Source organism: Paramormyrops kingsleyae, chromosome 24 (assembly GCF_048594095.1).
Source record: "Paramormyrops kingsleyae isolate MSU_618 chromosome 24, PKINGS_0.4, whole genome shotgun sequence".
NCBI classification, from domain to species: Eukaryota; Metazoa; Chordata; class Actinopteri; order Osteoglossiformes; family Mormyridae; genus Paramormyrops; species Paramormyrops kingsleyae.
Window position 1 is genome coordinate 953188 of NC_132820.1, and position 21025 is coordinate 974212.

At 48.6% G+C, this 21025-nt stretch overlaps 1 protein-coding gene across 2 annotated transcripts; it reads right to left on the reverse strand.

Annotated features, from left to right (window-relative positions):
• Nucleotides 1–393: 393 nt before the first annotated feature.
• rin1a (Ras and Rab interactor 1a) lies at nucleotides 394–16629 on the reverse strand. 2 transcript variants are annotated; one of them, XM_072706584.1, is made up of 11 exons: nucleotides 15639–16629; nucleotides 8446–8628; nucleotides 7560–7674; nucleotides 6833–6905; nucleotides 6650–6741; nucleotides 5981–6546; nucleotides 5233–5722; nucleotides 4370–4675; nucleotides 3423–3557; nucleotides 2484–2638; nucleotides 394–2355 (listed from the first exon to the last, which is right to left on the reverse strand). In XM_072706584.1, exons 2-11 carry the CDS (start codon nucleotides 8626–8628, stop codon nucleotides 2041–2043), a joined length of 2430 nt encoding a protein of 809 aa, XP_072562685.1. In that variant the 5' UTR covers nucleotides 15639–16629; the 3' UTR covers nucleotides 394–2040. The 2 variants fall into 2 exon arrangements, with proteins under 2 accessions (XP_072562685.1, XP_072562684.1); XM_072706583.1 differs by having other exon boundaries at nucleotides 5233–5725; nucleotides 15639–16622.
• Between the last annotated feature and the right edge of the window lie 4396 nt (nucleotides 16630–21025).

A 21025-nucleotide genomic window follows, 5' to 3' on the forward strand; every position in this document is an offset into this window, starting at 1 on the left:
TATTTTTTATATTAAACGAGGACAGTTATATTTATTGAGACGCAATACAGGATTCCTTGGCGTAATTCACCAAGGTTTGGCGGCTCAGCGGGAGGTAGCCTTGCAGCTCCTGGGGTGTGGGGCTCGATGGGGTGGGGAGCTTCATGGTCCACCAGTGCTCCACCACATTCCTCCAGCAGCCCAAAGACCTGCGGTTTGGTGAAGTGGTGCACATTACCCACAATGCATCTCTGCATGTGTGCCCTGCAATGGACTGGGACAGGCTCCAGGTTCCATTATGACGAAACACGCTCACATTTTAAGACCTGGTATTTATATAAGGAAAATGCTTTTTTAAATGATGTGAGTCAGACTGCATCGTGTTTCATGAGTAAAGGCACGGAAGCATTTGTTTTTTACAGTACAGCTTTATCAAGCGTAGGCACAGACATACCAGCACGATTTATAAATCAACCAGCCTCTGTTTTTTTCCCACAGCGAATTGAGGCTTCCGGAAGGCCCTAGAATAACAGTTACTTATCAAGAGAAGCTGCACGACAGAGATCATCACAGGTCTTCAGGGCCTTATTCAGAGCAGAACACAGCTGTGTTACTCTCCATGGAATGTGCAAAATATTTAATATAATTATGCAGAAACTGTTCACTACACAACCCATTAAAAAAAACTGGAAACAGATAAAAAAAAAGGAACTGAAACAGACCTAGACACTGTGAGGCATTCTCTGCATCAACGTTCATACTGCAATATTACAGAAATGGGACAGATTAATAGTCAACGGAAGTGCAATATAGTCAGATGCCAGCATACAACACGCACACACACATACAGCACGCGCCGCACGCAAAATAAAAGTAAATCAAGTTCAGAAACCTTTTCTTCAATATAAATAAATAGTTTTCAGATGATGACTTGCATGCATGAGAAGCTAACACAATCTGACTCAGTCATACTCTTCAACTAATGTAACAGGCACAAACGTAACGGTAAGGACAAATGCCGTCCCGGAACAGGGACTCTCCATCCCGTCTGTCTCTCCGAAAGCCTGCGTCACTCCAGAAACTCCAGCAGGATCGGAGCCGATATGCATCTGCCCTGTGGGACACGCTCTGGAACCGGGCATCTTTACGGTCACCTCCCTCTCTGATCGGGGGGACAGCGGTGGCACTAAGGGTATTTCTCGATCGGTGTACTTGTTGACTGTACTTGTGTTTTTGGTTACCAGTTTTACGTCGTCTTCCATTACCAAAGACCAGTTCCCATAATCAAGAACAGAAGTACGGAAGACGGTAAAAATACTTGGATGTTGTTCTTGTCCCGCCCCAAATATCGAGCTTGCATTGGCTGCATCCTCTTAAAACAAAACCAATCCCATGATGCATTGCGCCCCAAGTTCGTTCTTGGAGGGCAAGTTAGCAAGTCTGGTCTTGTCAAGACCACAAGTGTGATCTTTGTGTTCTTGGTATTGAGAAACGCCCCTAAATCTGGTCATTTTAAGGGACTCCCCCCCCCGGTGCATTTTCTCTTGGCAGACCCCCCGACCCCCCAGTTTGAACACTGCTTTCTGGTGTTCACTCCCTGTTCTTGTACATACCACTAAGTCCTAAAAAAAAAGCCTCCCACTCAATAAATAAATATAAACTTGCATTGAAACAGCAGCGATTAGGATGCAAATGGACCTCAATGCCGAACTACATATAGGGACTGTGCTGCTCGATAGTGATGGTGCACAGAGGAATGAAAGCTTCAGGCAGATGGCTGTGAGATGATGAGGACGGTCCAGAGAGCTCCTGTTTCTCTCCCACCACTGGGTCTGGGTCACACGTCCCCTGAAGACCAAATCTAGGCTGTGGACCTATAACCCACTTATGTCGACCTCAGGTCCCGGTTTGGCAGAAAAACGATCATTAAGCTAAATAAACTAAAAGTAACTGGAAAAGCTGAATGCTAATGGATCCAGAGTCATAGTGGTGGACTGGTTTGTTTGGATTGCTACTTGTTAGACTGAAAAAACACAGCAACCCCGTAGGTTAGAAGTGGCCTCAGTTGGTCTCTCCCAGGTCCACAGCGCCACCTCTGGTGAGCTTGCGTATCCTGCTAGCATCCTCGTCACGGGGCTGGTAGGTGAGGGAGGGGATGGCACCCATCTGGCTCTGCAGGTCCTGGATCTGGGCATCAGGTTGGAGAGGCTGCACCTCCTCGCCGGTGCGCCAGTAGAGGGCGTACTGCTCCGGGTCGGCTACGCCAAACTTGGCAGCGCAGAGCTGGCCCAGAGCCTCAGCGGTCTGGGACTCGTTCCACTGAAGGGTCTTGGCAGAGCTGAGGTCCCCGTCCTGAAACAGGACTCGCACGAACCTCTGTAACACGCGACACATAGCGCTTAGGACTGTGGACAAGGCCTGTGCTGCACTGCAGCCAGCACAGCACAAAGCAAGCACTGTACGAACTGGCATCTTTGTGAGCCACTTTGGGCCATGGAGCTGACCTGATGGTTCTGGTTCTGGCCCTCCTTGCTCCGCCGCTGACTCCACTCCCTGAGGGATTCCTGGGCCTTACGAGTCAGCCCACCGGGCGGCACCGCCTCCGGCTGACTCTGGATCAGGCACAGGCTGGCATAGACGCTTGTCAGGTAGTATCCGCCTGCAGGAAGAAGCAATTCATTTGATAAGCCTGGTAGCACAGGTACCGGGGAAAATACCGCCTCGGTCCCGTCTCTATCTCTGCACAGGTACCGGGGAAAATACCGCCTCTGTCCCGTCTCTATCTCTGCACAGGTACCGGGGAAAATACCGCCTCTGTCCCACCTCTATCTCTGCACGGGTACCGGGGAAAATACCGCCTCTGTCCCACCTCTATCTCTGCACGGGTACCGGGGAAAATACCGCCTCTGTCCCGCCTTTATCTCTGCACGGGTACCGGGGAAAATACCGCCTCTGTCCCACCTCTATCTCTGCACGGGTACCGGGGAAAATACCGCCTCTGTCCCGCCTCTATCTCTGCACGGGTACCGGGGAAAACACCGCCTCTGTCCCGCCTCTATCTCTGCACGGGTACCGGGGAAAATACCGCCTCTGTCCCGCCTCTATCTCTGCACGGGTACCGGGGAAAATACCGCCTCTGTCCCGCCTCTATCTCTGCACGGGTACCGGGGAAAATACCGCCTCTGTCCTGCCTCTATCTCTGCACGGGTACTGGGGAAAACACCGCCTCTGTCCTGCCTCTATCTCTGCACGGGTACCGGGGAAAATACCGCCTCTGTCCTGCCTCTATCTCTGCACAGGTACCGGGGAAAATACCGCCTCTGTCCTGCCACTATCTCTGCACAGGTACCGGGAAAAAGACTGCCTCTGTCTCGCCTCTAGCTCCACCCCCCCACTGCTTGTCCCATCCCCACTCATCTCTAGCTCCATGTCCCGCTCCTTACCCTCCCCTGTAAGCCAGGCGGGCTCCAGGAGCTCCATCATGTACTCAACCTCGATGAGGAGCTCAGGAACGTTGCACTGCACCAGGACGTAGGACAGGGCCGGCAGGAACTCATCAGCGCCGAACTCCTGTCCTCCTGTAATGGTTACACAATTCTTACTCTCAGTATCCTATATTCTATATAGTGCTTAATCAACTGTGCATGTTTATTTCATTCCTCTGCTCTCATTTTTCAATTGTTCTGAAAGTCATTTGGGGCAAAAGGGACTTAAAATACAGTAGCCCCCTCCCCCTTATCACGGATGGTACTGAACCCTATATATACACCCTATAAATACTATGTTATGTATGTCCTTTACATAGCTATGTATCATAAAGTTTCATTTAGAAAATTAGGCACAATAAGAACAATAATAATTTATAATAAAATACAACAATTATAACTTATGCGAACATGTTCGCATGCAATTCCATGGCAGCCAGTCTGATAACCGTTCAGCTACTCAGTCGTTAATCACAGGTAGTGTAACCAGCATCGATACACTGGACCACTGGACGTACCATGCTGGCTTGTGAATTGTTTATTTCTGGAATTTTCCATACAATATTTTCAGACTGCGGTTCAGCGCGGATCACTGAAACTGCGGATACGGTGGTGTAATGAAGGGGATTGTACCGTGGGGTAGAGCAGAGGGGGTGGAAAAGTTATTAAATCATGGTGCCCATAAGCTCACAGCTAAGGGGCTTCTCGAGACTGGGAGAGCCCATCTTAATCTTTAACTGTAACACCACATGGTCAGAGGGGGCGCCCCAGAGCAGGAAGCCTAGCAGGAGCTGTAACACCACATGGTCAGAGGGGGCGCCCCAGAGCAGGAAGCCTAGCAGGAGCTGTAACACCACATGGTCAGTAGGGGGCGCCCCAGAGCAGGAGGCCTAGCAGGAGCTCACCAGTGTTGGCTGCCATCGCCTTGTACACGGCCTTGCAGACCTGTAGCAGTAGTACTAGCTTGTCCATAGGGGAGTACGCCCTCTGCATCAGCACCAGCTTCTGCCGCACCTGCTCCACGCCGCCGGCATCCGGCACCGCCACCCGCACACCGAGGCACTCCAGCGCCCCCTGCTGGGCCCTGCACAGTCCGTCAGCCATCAGCCGAAGGGAGCCATCCTGAACGTGGATCGTGCGAAGGGCCGCGTCCAGTCGGCTCTTCAGCGGCTTCAGGACGCAGCGGAACATGGCCTTCTCCAGAGCGAGGTCTGGGGGGTCGGGGGGGGGGGGGCACACACAGTTATAGATGGCCTCAACAGACCACAAGCACAAGCATGCCCTCTGACTCCCCAAATCTGCCCCCACCCACAGCCAGGGGGGCTTCAGGCGACTATCATCTCTCACATTCCATTAATAACCATAATGTCATGGTTACCCATAAATCCACCCCCTCCCAGCACAAAATACTAAATATATACACTGTTTCACAAACTGATAAAACTCTAACATATTCAGTGTTATTTGGTAACTTCCTGTAATTTCATCCTGAAGCTGTTATCTTTGCCAATCTATTATCCTTTTCCAAGTCAACAGAAGGACGATGTTACTTGTTAATTTAGTGTTTATTTCCAGATATATATCTCTTTAGCAGTGAGTTAAGGAAGACGTCAGTATATCTCTATGTGCAATATAATATTTTATATTCTGCACAAACTTTAAACCTAAAATACCTAATAATTTCCCATGACCCATAATAATCAGATAAGCAGTTAGAAACTCTGAGAAGGTCCTGCTCATGTCACGTGTATTTATGCATTTTCCGGACCTTTCTCCTGCTCTGGGACCAGGGTCTCGATGGGCGGCTCCAGCTCCCTACAGTCCAGCAGGAAGTTCTTGGCCTGTGACAGAAAGGTCCGCAGGTCCTGGAGCAGCACGGTGGCCGAGGCCTGTCCGGCAAGGCCGGTCTCCTCCCGCTGCCGCCGCAGGAAGTCCTGCACCAGGGTGCCGAAGGCGGTACGCCGGTCCCGGGCCAGGTCCTCCACGAGCCGCGCCACGCGTTTCCCCGGCGTGAAGAACGACATGAAGACGACGCTCATCTTGCGCAGCGTGGAGATGGGCCGGGCAGGCCGCCCAGACGCCACCGGGAAGCTGGTGCCTCGCTCCAGCGGGGTGCGCGTGGGGCTCTCCTCCGCCTCCTCCAGGCTGCTCAGGGAACTGCTGCTGTCCAGCTCGCTAAGGGATGGTGCACGTCTCTGGCCCAGCAGGAGCGCCGGATCCGTCTCAACCTCCTCGGCCGCACCGGGCTCAGCCAGACCCTGCTGCAGAGTGGGGGTCACATCAGCGACATGCACTAACTGGGCCACGACCTTGAGTCCAAACATTGGCCGCGTGATGCCCATTTAGTACTCATCTGCAATATATACTGCTTCATATCTATTAATACTCACTTCCTGTTCCCATACAGGAAGTGCCCCCTCTGACAGCGGGAATAAGCATTGCTTCATATCTCGTGCTGAAGCAGCTGCCGTGGAGCGGCCCAGTGTGACTGGAAGCACGGCAAGGGTACCCGGTACCTTAGACAGGGCCTTGGGGGACTGGTAGTCGTCTTCCTCTACAGTGGGCGACAGGGCTGGGGTCCTCCTGAAGGAGCCGACACCAGGGCCGGCCCTCTTCTGCAAGGAGGGCTGCAGGTACTCCGATTCCTCCTCAGGGGGAGCGGATGGCGCCGAGGGCGCCGGCTGGGTGGCTCCCTCCCCTCCGGGGGCTTTGTGCCGTGTGCCTTTCGCCAGTAGTGGTGGCGGTGGGGGTGGGGCAGCAGGCGGCGACAGCGGGCTGGAGGTCTCCGTGGAGACGCGCACCTTGAGGCTCCGCTGGAACTGGTGGCGCCGGTGCGGGGCCCCGCGGAGGGGCTGCTCCTGCAAGAAGAGCGGGTTGATGAAGCAGAGGGCACCACGGCCTGGGCCGCAGTCCAGCTCCAGCGGGCTCCGCGTGCGGATGGGGCAGAACTCCTCCAGCGGGGTGATGCCCTCTTGTGGCGTGCCGCAGTCCACAGCCTCCAGAGCAGTGTGGGGTGCTGCCTCATCTGCAGCCGGTGGCCCGTTTCGCGGCCCACGGAAATTCAGCGGTGAGCTCCAGAACTCTAACAGAAAGGAGAACGTGAGACGCGCACAGTGAGAACGTGACGGGCGGTGCGGACTCGGCCACGCACCACTGCGGTTAACATGGTTACCACGGCAACCCACCGATGCCCATGTGCGAGATGGACTCGAGCTGCTTGTGCGAGGTAGCCTTAGAAATGGCCTCTGGGAGCTCCAGCGTGAACGGCAGGACGTCCCTGCATGAAACAGGACACACCATTATTGCTAAGGCAAATAACGAGGTAACCGCAGCCATGGTAACTCGGAACGCCAGGGGTGTGGCCTGACCTGCTGATGCAGTAGAAGGCTATGAGCCTGCAGAGGTCGGGAAAGCTGATGGCGGAGCTCTCCAGGGAGAAGGCTGTGGGGGGAGACAGGACAGGCACTCGGGTTTGGGTTCCTGCTGCATTTGGGATGGGGGGGTGGACAGGACAGGCACTCGGGTTTGGGTTCCTGCTGCATTTGGGATGGGGGGGAGACAGGACAGGCACTCGGGTTTGGGTTCCTGCTGCATTTGGGATGGGGGGGTGGACAGGGCAGGCACTCGGGTTTGGGTGCCTGCTGCATTTGGGATGGGGGGGGAGACAGGACAGGCACTCGGGTTTGGGTGCCTGCTGCATTTGGGATGGGGGGGGAGACAGGACAGGCACTCGGGTTTGGGTGCCTGCTGCATTTGGGATGGGGGGGGAGACAGGACAGGCACTCGGGTTTGGGTGCCTGCTGCATTTGGGATGGGGGGGTGGACAGGGCAGGCACTCGGGTTTGGGTTCCTGCTGCATTTGGGATGGGGGGGGAGACAGGACAGGCACTCGGGTTTGGGTTCCTGCTGCATTTGGGATGGGGGGGAGACAGGACAGGCACTCGGGTTTGGGTTCCTGCTGCATTTGGGATGGGGGGGTGGACAGGGCAGGCACTCGGGTTTGGGTTCCTGCTGCATTTGGGATGGGGGGGTGGACAGGACAGGCACTCGGGTTTGGGTTCTAGCCTTGGCCGGCCACAGGTGACAGGCACTTACTGGAGTCTTCCTCACGGATGATGACCTGCCTGACGAAGGAGGGCATGCTGTCATCTTCCAGTCTGACACACAGCACCTTCTTCTGAGACGTGCTCGACTTGCGCACCAGGAATGTCTGGGGAGTGCCAGCAGGGGGCAGGAGAAACAAAGGAGAGCCCCACAGGGATCAGAGAAATGCCAGCACAAATCTGTATCGCCCCCCTGCATTTCTGTGATTGGGCTCGCCTGTGTATGTGTGTTTGTAAGTACAAGATCACTCTGCTGATCATGGACTTTGAACCTATGACCTTCACAACAAGGGTACAGATGCCCACATCACTGAGCCACATCCAGGCCCTAACTAACATCCCTGACAGTCAGTCTGTGCGTAGTCAGCTGCCTGTGTTTATGTGTCTAAACACATGTGCGTGTGTGTGTGCGTGCGTGTCCGTGTCTACATGTGTCTGTGTGTGACTGTGTGTGTATTTGTGTCTGTCTGTGTTTGCCTGTGTCTGTGTGTCTGCATGTGTATGTGTGTGACTGTGACTGTGTGTGTGTGTATGTGCATATCTGCATGTGTCTGTGCTTGTGTCTGTCTGTGTTTGCCTGTGTCTCTGCCTGTGTGTGTGTGTGTCTGTGTTTGCCTGTGTCTCTGCCTGTGTGTGCATGTGTGCCTGTGTGTGTGTGTCCCTGTCTGTGTGTGTGTCTCTGTCTGTGTGTGTGTCTCCCTGTCTGTGCCTGTGTGTGTGTGTCGTTGCCTGTGTGTGTGTGTGTCTGTGTTTGCCTGTGTCTCTGCCTGTCTGTGTGTGCATGTGTATGTGTGCCTGTGTGTGTGTGTCTCTGCCTGTGTGTGCATGTGTGTGTGTGTCTGTGTGTGTGTCTCTGCCTGTGTGTCCGCACGCCTCACCCTGGGCGGCTCTCTCTGCAGGACATGCAGGGCCGCCGCCGCGTTGATGGACAGCTGCAGCCAGACGGGATGCGTCAGTAGCAGGCGGTCCAGCACACTGATGCTCTTCAGGGAGCCGCGCAGAGGGCAGACGCGCTTCTCGCGCTGCGGCTCGGGGTAGTCGTACACGGGGTCCTGCTGCATCTGGGGGGCAGGCAGGACAGGCATTCACGCACCCTGGCTGGCTCACAGCCAGAGCAGGACTCAGTGGCGGCTTATGAACAGGCTAAATAACCTTCTGAAGAAGCACCATAGAACTAATGCTGACCAAACGAAACCGGCCAGAACTGCTGACTGGACCAGCGTGTTCTGTCAGCTGTGTCTGAGTCATGCCGCTGAGTTCACGCAAAATGATTCTCCCTTTTCATCCATCCTGGTCTAGAGCACGTGCACTTCCTCTTTTTTCCTCCATTCTTTCCTCCCCATCCTGGGAACCCCCCCCTCCCCCCCGGCCGCAGGACGTGCAAGACAGACGTGTGCCGGCCGTGATTACTCCTCATTTCCATGTCCACTTCTCACAGACATTCTGAGGACTTTCAACCACAGCCCTAACGTCAGTCTGCTCAGGCCTGCAGACCCCCTCAGCGAGAGCCTCAGCGCCTGCTCCTGCCGTCCAGAAACAGGACGGAATTCCCTTTAGGTTTTACGCTGTAGGTGAGGTTTCAGAAACACCAGTGGAGAAATGTAGCACTGGGGAGTGGGGGGGCTGGCTGTCTCTAAGAGACCGGATTACCCAGGATAGACCCCAGCAGGTCAAGCTGACATTCTGAGAAACGTCACTAGAGAGAGTGAGGTAGGGCTGGCCCTGGGTTCGAGGGGGGGGGGGGGGGGGCGACGGGAGGACAACAGGCAGGAGGATCAGAAAAATACAAAGAGATGTGTCACAGCGGGACACCTACAGCCGAGTCCAGCTCTCCACACGGACACGGGGGCAGCAAAATCGATTCTATTATTAATCGCTGTTAGTGTTGTTTTAAAAGATGGCACGACTCTTACTGCCACGCACAGCTTCCGGCGAGCAGGCCTGCCAGCTCGAGGGAGGCAGGGCGCTCTCTGAATCGATTTCGGAGGAATTTTAAAACTTCTGGTCAAACGCTGATGAATAACTACATAGAGTACTGTGCCAAAGTCTTAGGCAGTCAAAGAAAATGATGTTTAAATGATCTTCACGTTGGTGTTGGTGATAGGATGTCTGTCAGAGTGTGTCAGCATAGCCACTTCAAAACCTCTCCTAAAGTCATTTACAGCAACCATCCAAATACCCACATATTTGTTGACTGACCCACTAGCACACCTTGTTTGGGTAACCAGTACCTCATTAGATTATTTAACTAAGTTAATTAATTTAGCTGGTGGTGAAATCTAACAAATTCACAGAATGGCTGCGGTGCCCCTGAGGAGAAGTTTGGGAACTGAAGCAGCGATCATCTGGCCATCCAGCACGGCATCGGTGACTATTTGGAGAACAGAAGAAATTCTTGCTGTTCATTTGTAGATATTCTAATAGCAAACTGTTTTTTATACAGCCCTATCTGTAACCATAAGTAACCAGACAAAATACAAGACTTTTGAAATCTCAGGTTTTTGACTGCAGTCACAGATTTTTATCAAACTGAGTCTCCCCTTGCAAGGACCGAAAAAAATGGTCCCCACAAGGTCAAAGTAACAGGTTTATCACATCGTGGACACAATGTAATTTATATAAAAGCAGACAGACACGGTCCGAGTGCTCAGGGTCTCCTTACATAAAGCCCAGCCCACACAGGCTCACTCTTATGTAATGTGTTGGAAGCGAAAGAGGCGAAGGAGCAGCTCAGTCTCTCCAATTGAGAAACGTCCAGCGTCCTGGCGGAGAGGCACCGGCATTATATTTATACTCGTTCGGGGCCCTCAAGTCCTCATGAATGATTATGTGATTCGGTGTCGCCTAACTTGTGCTAAGAGAATTGTATTTCATTCAATGGGTTCCCAGGATAAAACAACTTGTAGAAAGTTTATTTTTGTTTATTTCTTTGTTCCGATTTCCGAGTTTGGGCTGTGGTCCCACGCAGCCAAGAGGCCGGCCCTGACTCGCGCCTCTCAGACGGCTGCTGGGCCTGTAATTAGTACAGACCTGTAGGCTGTGATGACATCATCTCCTGTCTGCCCCTACCTGCCGAGGCTGTCGCTGTCTGACAGACGATATGCAAAGACCTGCGCCTGAGCTAGGATCCAAGCCTAAACCTACCTGCTCTTCTGTCATGGGATAAATAAAGTTCATCTTATCTAATCTAATTGGTAACATGATGTGTTACATGATGAAAAAGTGCAGTTTATGTCCAAAGTCTCTAGAAGTTAGTGAACAATACATATCAACTGTGCACCATCTGTGGACTTCATTAGTCTTTGGAATCCAGCTGTGTGATTGAAAGCCAGCCCAGTGCAGCGCACACAGTTATCTGTGCAAAAAGCCAGCCCAGTGCAGCGCACACAGTTATCTGTGCAAAAAGCCAGCCCAGTGCAGCGCACACAGTTATCTGTGCAAAAAGCCAGCCCAGTGCAGCGCACACAGTTATCTGTGCAAAAAGCCAGCCCAGTGCAGCGCATACAGTTATCTGTGCAAAAAGCCAGCCCAGTGCAGCACATACAGTTATCTGTGCAAAAAGCCAGCCCAGTGCAGCGCACACAGTTATCTGTGCAAAAAGCCAGCCCAGTGCAGCGCATACAGTTATCTGTGCAAAAAGCCAGCCCAGTGCAGCGCACACAGTTATCTGTGCAAAAAGCCAGCCCAGTGCAGTGCACACAGTTATCTGTGCAAAAAGCCAGTCCAGTGCAGCGCACACAGTTATCTGTGCAAAAAGCCAGCCCAGTGCAGTACATACAGTTATCTGTGCAAAAACTGTTCCTTAATGGTTAAAAACAACATATGCTTTTATAAGTGTCAAACACAACGAGGATTAAAAACTGTAAAACTGCTGCCATACTTGCTTCATCGGGGGAATAGCTGTTAAAATTATGCAGTTCATTGGCAGGAAAATAAAATAAAAAAAAGGTTCCTTCAAGGCGATCTGGAAAGTGCCTTTCGCTGTTATATAAGATCACGGGTAAATATATCTGCTCGTCTGCAGGCAAAGTTCAGGGTCCTGGCTGTTCAGCAGCGGTTCCTTCGCTTCTCACACACTGTCAGATACGCAGACCATGTAGCAGAAGGCATCCAGTCACGGGTGATTGCAAACCACACTGTATGCTGTTTTCTGGGGACTACCATGGCAGTATTACCACTGTCCTGTCCGCCACCAGCTGGATGGCTGCAACCTCTGATTGTTATGACTGAGCTCACAGAAAGCAAAAGATTAAACGGTATCTAGTGCTTCACAATTGGTGCACAGTTGCTGTTCCAATGCCATGCTGGTAGATGGGTTTTGTTGATTCCAATAAAATATTGGTTTTCAGCTGATATGGATTTCAATAGAATGTAAGCAAATGGTTGCTGTGGATTGCAATAGAATGCTTGTGAATCGCTGCTGTGGATTGCAGTAGAATGCTTGTGAATTGCTGCTGTGGATTCCAGTAGAATGCTTGTGAATCGCTGTTGTAGATTTCAAACAAAATGTTGTTGAATATTTGCTGTTTTTGCTACAATTGTCTGATAAACTATAAAAATGTTTAATTGCACACCATCAATCATTATGTTAGGTAGAAGGATGCACAGAAATTTAGTGGCATGGGAGACCTACCCAGCGTGCCGAGGTCCCTTGGGGGTGCACAAAGATATTTAGTGGCATTGGAGACCTACCCAGCATGCCGAGGTCCCTTGGGGGTGCACAAAGATATTTAGTGGCATGGGAGACCTGCCCGGCGTGCCAAGGTCCCTTGGGGGTGCACAAAGATATTTAGTGGCATTGGAGACCAATCCGCCGCCAATCCGGCTTCTGAAAGGCTGAGCAGATACAAGTTCAGGCCTGGGTTGTTATGGCAGCTGGCCTCATCCATTCCAAAACATGTCTGGTTGTGTCTTGGAAATGTGCCTTATTACCAGGCAAAACAACTGCGGCAAGCATTGTCGAGGATTTCAGGGGTCTCTGTAAACCATGGATCCAATTTCAAACAGAATTCCTTAGCTGAAAAAGCGCAGGGTAGGATCTAGGACCATGTGCGGTTTATGCTGACCACATTGTGTGAGCGTGAGAATTATTCATCTCTCTGTTCAGTGAGAGCAGTTATTAAAATAGCGGCGGCACAGGGAGAGAACATGTCCACGTTTCTAATAACGTGAGCGTGTGACTTTGCAGTGCCAACAGTGCCCAGGTGCTGCGAGTCACAGACGGCTTAGAACATGCTTCACAGAACAACCAGGCTTATGCTGCTTTCAAACACACTTATACGACATTAGCTTTTTGTTCCTGTGGCTCTTGCAGACACTGGAAAAGGTAAAAGTGATTCACTTCAGTTATGAATGGATGGATGGATGGATGAATTACAGTTTTTTCTTTGATAAACATTTCAAAATCCCTTATTCAGTTCTCATATTCCCCACTAGGGAATGCCCTGTTGCATTAATAAAACAATATCTTATGGCTTGGTTGGTGGCTCTGTGGGTTAGGATGCTGTGCCTATGTTCATATGGTCACTGGTTCAAATCCCCTGGGTGATTGTACTGCTGAGGCCTAAAGCAAGGCTCTTAACCGCATTTGCCGCAGGGACTGTCTGCCCTCTCAGTTGTATGTTGCTTTGGATAAGTGCAATATACGTGCATCACTTTCCGTAAACAATCTGAACTGAGATTTGTTACCTAAATTACACTGTTTGTAAACCAAACGCTCTCCTTCCCGAATCACTACATATAGATTAAATGACTACAGAGGCAAATTGAAGAGCCAAATTCATGGCATTAGTCACTACTACTTGTGATAAATGTCTACTGCCGGCTGCCGAACACACAAATGCAGAGTTTGTAAAAAGGAAGGAAAAAACAGGAATTGGCTATGACAGCGTGACTAATGGGAGACGTTATTAAGAGCAGAAGTTCCGTCACCCCAACCATCACTCAAAGGGGGGGGGGGGGACAGAAAAACCGACTGAGCATCAAAGCAGAGAAGCTGTCCCTTCTGGGCACGAGCACAGAAAACGAACCCAAAGAAACAAGCAAACGACAAACGAAAGCCTGCAGATGTAAGAGCGTCACACAGAAACGTAAGCTTGGTCTTACTCTGCAGCTATCGATCAAATTAACTTTAGTACATTTAAACTACACCTGTTAATATTCCTGCCTTCAAGACAGAGTGCTACAGACTGTCAGGCAGGAGTTAGGTAAGTTTTTAACTGCGTGAGTAACCTGTGGTATGATCATTTCACCACGTCTTCATTCGCCAAGCCATTTTTAAGCTCAGTGTTACTTGGAGCCATTCCCAGAATTCCCAACTGATAAGGGTGGGGTGGGTGGTGCTGTAAATTCACTGGAAATGCCCTCCTTTGGAATGTGGAGGATAACGAAAGTATGTAGGTGGTGCAGGGCCAACATGCAAACTGGCTGGGGTCAGATTGGCCCCGTGGAGGCGTCAGGCATCAATGACAGCAGTGCAAACTGTCAGACCTTTGTGCATGTTGTCAAGGACTATCAGCCAATCATACTGACAATGAGTTTTTAGGTCAAAAACTGCATCTGTATATCTATCATATCTATGTCTGAAACGCGTTAAGAGAACAGATTTATTACACTCTTGATATTTAAAATTAGGGATAGATAGATAGATAGATTGATAGATTGATTGATTACACCAACCCTACTCTATCTGCGGAGATGGTTCTCCCCAGGCCCAGCTTCCCAGGTCCCTCTCACAGCCCAAAGGTACGCAATTACAGGAAATTATGTGCTTAAATTGTTCATAGTGTGTGTGCGTGTCTTGCATATATTACATTGTGGGGACCAAACATAAAAAGCTGTTATTCTGACATTGTGGGGACCACCTTTTCGGCCCCCACAAGGGAAAGCTCAGTTTTATAAAAAATCTGTAACTGCAATCGAAAAACTAAAAAGTCTTGTATTTTGGTTGGTTACATATGGTTAAGGTTAGGGCTGGATAGGGGTTAAGGTTGTCATAGCTGGGATTAGGGTTATGCCCATAGAAATGAATGGAGAGTCCCCACAAAGATATGAATGCAAACGTGTGTGTATGCGCGCCTGTGATGGACTGACACACCACCCAAGGTAACTCCTGTGTTAAACCCCAAGCACTCTCACTCCTGCTCTGAATAAGCAGCACGGGAAATGAACTGATGAATGAATGTATCCACATTCTGTCATGTCATTCATTTATTCAAGTTTAGGCCCCTTGCTCTGTATGAATCTGCCTTCTGTATCCATTGCTAGAGCCACAGTGCATCAGATTCCCTTATTCGACTTAAGACGCACTTCACACAATAATTTTAGGGATCCTGTTGCAGCAACATTTCAGTGTGGCTACAACATACAACTTCCCCTCCCATCAACAGTAACGTGGCCCAAGTCGAGCATAAAATGAAGCAACAGTATTCACGTTAGCGTTGCCTACCATGCATAAGAGGTAGATACTGCTAGTTAAATGTGCAAAATTCTGGCTGTTGTTACCGTGACCTGTGAGGATGCTATGCCGAAACAGGGAACGCTTAGGGAAAATCAGAAAGCGAGAAACAAAGGATCCTAACTAGTGTGGTATTTTCACGCAGCCACTAATAATGGTAAGAAAAACACATCTCCAAACGAGCATTTCTGAAATTGGACAGAAAATAAACCAAAAAAAAAAAAAACTGGAAATAAGTGCTTGAAAGGACAGGAGCCCAGCATCGCTACTCCATCTTAGGTGCTACGTTGATTACCTGTGACAGCAGGTAGATAATTTACGCCTCTTTAAAAATGTGCATTCATATAAATGACACGAAAGGTGCCACTTTGCAACGCGTTTCTTATTTTAGGACGTCTAAGCAAAAACACAGTTAAGGCGCTCCATGTTAATGTCCTGACACGTTTCACCTTCCTGATTCCTGGCGAACCGACTTGGTATTTATGCATTTCGCTTTTCTTTCTTGCCTGTCACACCTTAGAATACTTCAACAAATCGTTACACCTTTATTATTTATATATAGATATAAGACGAATAAGGTGACCAAGGGGTGTTTAACGCGAAAGCGGCACCTACCTTCTGGGTCTCCCCCCGTTCCCTAGGTACTCGAAGAAGTCGATTCCGCAGTCAGCCCCGAATCCATACGAATGCTCAGGGCGCTATATTTGAAATCGTTTCTCCTAGACGTAAGTTAACCGGATTCTTATAATGTAAAATTTAGGTATTGGGACACACTTTGCACGTGGGTGTGCGCCGCGCGGCTCCAGCGCAGATACTTCCCGAAGCGCTGAATCACGCCTTACTCACTCTCCCTCTTCCCTACGCATGCTTTCCATTCCTCCCCTCGCTTCCTCGTGAGCTTTGAAACTTTGTTCTGCTCTAAAGTTGTTCGGGTTTGCGCATGCGTCGCAACTTGGCTTCGCTTTACTGTACGTGCCCACCGACAGGATAATTGTACAGTCTCCGATATTTTCCAATGTATGTGTAAAGTCCAAAGCTCGTGTACTTCGTCATATAACTGTTGTAAATGTGCACATGTCGCAGTCTGTATATATATAGCACGCAATACGTTTTGATCGTCTGGACAGCGACTTTCATGGAGCGATCCGTCGTGCGCTGATTCAGGACCACTTTTTAAAACTCACGGAGCTGATCTGGCGTCAACAGGTCAGCAGCATATCGGTTAAAGATGGAACGTGCCTGAAAAATACTGCCTCAAGAACGGGGAAGTTCTGTGCCGTGGTACCGCCCCACAGTCCCGACGCCCCATACACACCGCGCTCCCCAGACCACATTAGCCACAGTTAACAGAGCGGTTCCTCTCCTGTTTTAACACTGGAATCAACCCGGTCCCTCCTTATCTGTCCTAGCCCCCCTTTCAAACCAGACGCCCCTCCATCCTTTTCAGATGCAACTCATCAGATAGCAGATACTTTCCACGCCCCTCACTACACTATTTAATTTAGCTTTACTTGTTCCCCCAAAAAATTAACGTTTGCATTTAAATGAGTAGGCTAGTTGTGCCCTCCTCAAAAAATATCAAACTGTCTTCTACGCCCTCGACTGGGATTTTTTTAGACTAAACCCGTTAAACAAACAACATGTGAGCCGAAAGTCGCCCAATTTAAATTCTGATTTAAAATCATAGCTGCAGTCCTGATAGTGATACCTGCGTAAGTGTGTGTGTGTGTGTGTGTGTGTGGGGGGGGGGGTTTGGTGACGGATATGTAAACGGCTCTTTCACCATGCGGTTTGCAGAAAAGCGTCAGTTAAGCAGCTCCATACCACTGAAATGGCTTTATTAATAAAACAACTTCCATGTTTTCGGGACACATTCAGTTCAAGTATACTGTGGTTACTTTTGCAGTACAATAAATTGTATATTGTAATGATAATCATATTACAGTAGTCTATGCATTTTATTAGTAAATGTTATCATATTAAGACATTATGTACATAACCGGTTCCTGTAACTGGCCTCAGTGAGCTTTATGGAGTATTTCCATTTATAGAAGAGTATAGGCTACTCGAGTAATTTATTTCGAGTAATAAGTTTGCAGTGACGGCCATATACCTAAATTATTATTGGATACCCATTTTAGAAAATATTTAGACTTAGGAATACGAAATGTCTGTATTTGGATACCATAACCGAATCTCCTATTTCGTCGGAGATGCCTGGCGTTATCCGGAATAGTTATGTAGCGTAATTGTTATTACATAACAAATGTCTTTATCACATGATCCCAGATGGCTTATGTTTAGTGAAATGGGAAAAAATCACTGAAATTTCAGCAATAATGGTTAATTTTACTGACACTCAGTCACAAACCAAACCGAGAGCTGAAGCCACGGAGCGCCCCGAAAAACAGAAGTAACTGCACTTCTGTTTAGTTTATTTCAGTCACTGCGAATGATTCATCGGAAATAGTCAGATGCGGTAATTACATTTTATAATAAGAATGCCTGTGATATCGTGATCACTATGAGGATTCACGTAGCCTAATACCAGTTAACCAAATAGACAATATCATATGCCTTTAGGTTTACAGTTTACTTATGTTGTAATCCAAAGCATCACATCTACAGTAGTTTTTTACCAGTCATGCAGACCGACTCATTTAAGGAAAATCCACTATGAAACTGTGGGAAAACAAGACTGCATGGATGACACAACTTTTATTTATGCGTTACGCGTTAAAAGTAGGATGGGTCAAAGCAGAAACGTCCTTGACTTTGGGAAAACGTTCATGCGAAGTGACACGAGTAGGAAATGTTCTCTTTCTGGCCCATTTTCCATTTGAGGTGGTAATTGAGGTGGATACATTTTTAAAATCAGTTTAATGAATCCCTAAATTAAGCCATCTTGGTGCTGAACTACGATCGAAGGGGGTCCGGAGCCTATATCCGATAGAAGCTGCAGGCGAAAGAGAGGGAATTACCCAGGATGGGGTGCCAACCCATCGCGGGCCACACTCACACACCTATGGACAGTTTGTTAATTTACCTTAGCATATTTCTGAACTGTGGGGGGAGACCGAAGTACCCGGAGGAAACCCCACGAGGACACGGGGAGAACATGCGAACTATACACACAGAGCCATATGTATTTAATGACACTTAAAGTAAGATCTTTCATCCAAAATAACAAAAGCCTTGCCATAACTACATCTATACAACCAGTGGCACCACGTAACGCTAATAATGGAACAAGAATATTTATTTACAGATATGCAAAATTAACAAACAATATATTAGCAGAGATCGATTTCTATGTTTATCTGCTGGTATTCATTAGCATATTAATTTGATGGCATTAGCATTAATCACTGGTGTCACACGCAGGATGTTACACCCATGTACAGTATGCAACACCCAGGGGCCCTGCTAGAGATATATTGTTGAATTCTTTAGCATCTAATGTTAACGTGGACATAATCGTGCTACATATCGATTCGAGATTTTATCTTAGCATGGCTTCACGCTTGAAATAGATAAAAAAAAAAACAATACTGTAAGTTTACGAGAACATTATGGCATATTTCATTCTGGCATTTCGTGGAATCGCATCCGTTCTGAACGTGTAATGTTCTATCAGTTCTAGCCTTTAATGTTTTTCAGTGCCACGTTTTAAACGCTTGGTGTCATTACAGACTAGATTTAATGTTCGTTTCAAAAGTCCAGAAATTCCGATTGCGGTTTGCGGTGCGCTTTACTTTCCTTGATGATGGTAATCTAAGCAATTAAGACACCGCGTTGCCAAAATGTGAGCAATTAAGGCGGCGCTAAACTGCGTGCGTGTTATTTATATGTGACAAGACAGATGGTTTCAGAAGCGAAAGCATTTACATTTGTTTGTTTAAAAGATGTCCTTGGCCAAAGCCTCTTAGGAGATGTAGGCAAATAAATCGCGAGCATACACCTGTCAAAAAGCCATACGTGTAGATAGGCTCAACTTCCTATAGGTGGGGTCTTACCACGGAATTATAATCTGAATACTATCTGTGAATGTGGAAATGCAGAATGTCTCAAAGCCAAAGTATCTATTTTGTCACTGCATGGGTCATATACTGAGATGAAGTAATGACTTTGATATTGATAAACAGCATATAAGCATGAATATGAAATATATTTAGACAACGACAGTTATAGACATACTGTAAGACAAAAAATAGGTAAAAATACAGTTTAAAGATCATTTTCAAAATATCCAGTTGTACAAATGGGTATTGTGTATGCAGAGGAATGTGTAACAATAGATTTTGGTTACAATATTATGAATGTGTAGGATGGGCCGCTCAGTCCATGGCCCAGGGCCCCAGCCCAGAGAGAGCCCCCAACCCAGAGAGAGCCCCCAGCCCAGAGAGAGCCCCCAGCCCAGAGAGAGCCCCCAACCCAGAGAGAGCCCCCAACCCAGAGAGAGCCCCCAGCCCAGAGAGAGCCCCCAGCCCAGAGAGAGCCCCCAGCTTCACCCCACTTGTCTCCTCTCCTAATGTGGCTGTGATGAATCACGCCTGTTGCTTGTTACCCCTTGATAGTCCTTGTATTTAAGTACCTGTTCCTCTGGAGAACTGTGTGTAGGAAAAAAATGTGACTTGTTTACACTGCATTCATTCATTTATGTGACACCCAAAAGCTAGGCCTACTTACAGTAGAGAGAAGGGTTATAGATTTTGGATTCTTCCTGGAGCCTGTGACCTTTACGTTGTTACTAGTGGTGGGCGGTAAGATCTAAGTATCGATAATATCGATAATAATGTTGGTATTGATATTGATCAATACCAGTTTAATGAGATTGATACTTTAGTTTCAGTTTCTTTCTTGAATGCCCTGCGGCTGTCTGTGTAAGCGCTGCTGCTCTCATTTGCCGCTCCCGGCTGTCACGTGACTCAGCGGCACCTGGCAAGCAAACAGACTCACTTGCGCGCACACACACACACACACACACACACACACACACACAATATAATATGTATAATATAGTATTGTAATAGTATGTCGCTGAGCCATGCTCGCAATAATTAAACAGCAGATATAGTTCGGGGTTTAATCACCAGATGCCGTTTATTACACCCGTACCACTGCAATCACACACACTGCAATCACACACACTGCAATCACACACACTGCAATCACACACACTGCAATCACACGCACACATACACACACACTACGTACAACAATAATCAATAACCACTATACATGACATAACACACAGCACATTTATAATCACACAAGCGATTAATGAGAACTATTTACAAGCTGGCATCAGTCCAACATGCCGCTAAACTGTTTTATTGACATAAAGACACTTAATTTGTGTTAGGTCCTATCTGCCATGTCCGCCTGACCCTCCAATTTCCTCCCTGACGTGGCCCTGATGAGCCACATTTTTTTAAGTGCCTGTTTGTCATTGGCGTTGAACCTCCTTTTTGCCTGTGCCCTCCCTTCTTCCCGTCCTCCCGTCCTCCCGTTTTGATCCCCCACCCTCAAGGCAGACATCAGCAGAGTTCACGGTGCGACGGCCCGCAGGCTGCAGGCGGTGTCACGCAGAAGCTGGAGCTCTGCTCTGTGACCTGCTGTTGACATGCCCTACGGCAGTATTTTGGCAGCCATTTGATAACAGGACCCTAACCTTAACAGGGCTGCTACCCAGCGTGTGCTTAGCTCTTTCCTATATGCACTTTGTGCAATTCACCTTAACTCAAGCAAAATGTGCACTATATGGACACAATTATGCCTGTCCAACATCTCACTCTGAATCAAAGGGTATTAATGTGAAGTTGACTAACCCTTAGTTGCTACAATAGCCTGAGTGTGTGTTGGGTGTTGTTGGTGGGTGATCAGGACCCCCTCTGTCAGCTTGTGTGACCCCCCTCTTTGCAGCTGAACTTGCTCCCAGATGTTTCCACTTCACAGTCACTTCACTCGCTGTTGACCAGGGCAGCTCTAGCAGGACAGAA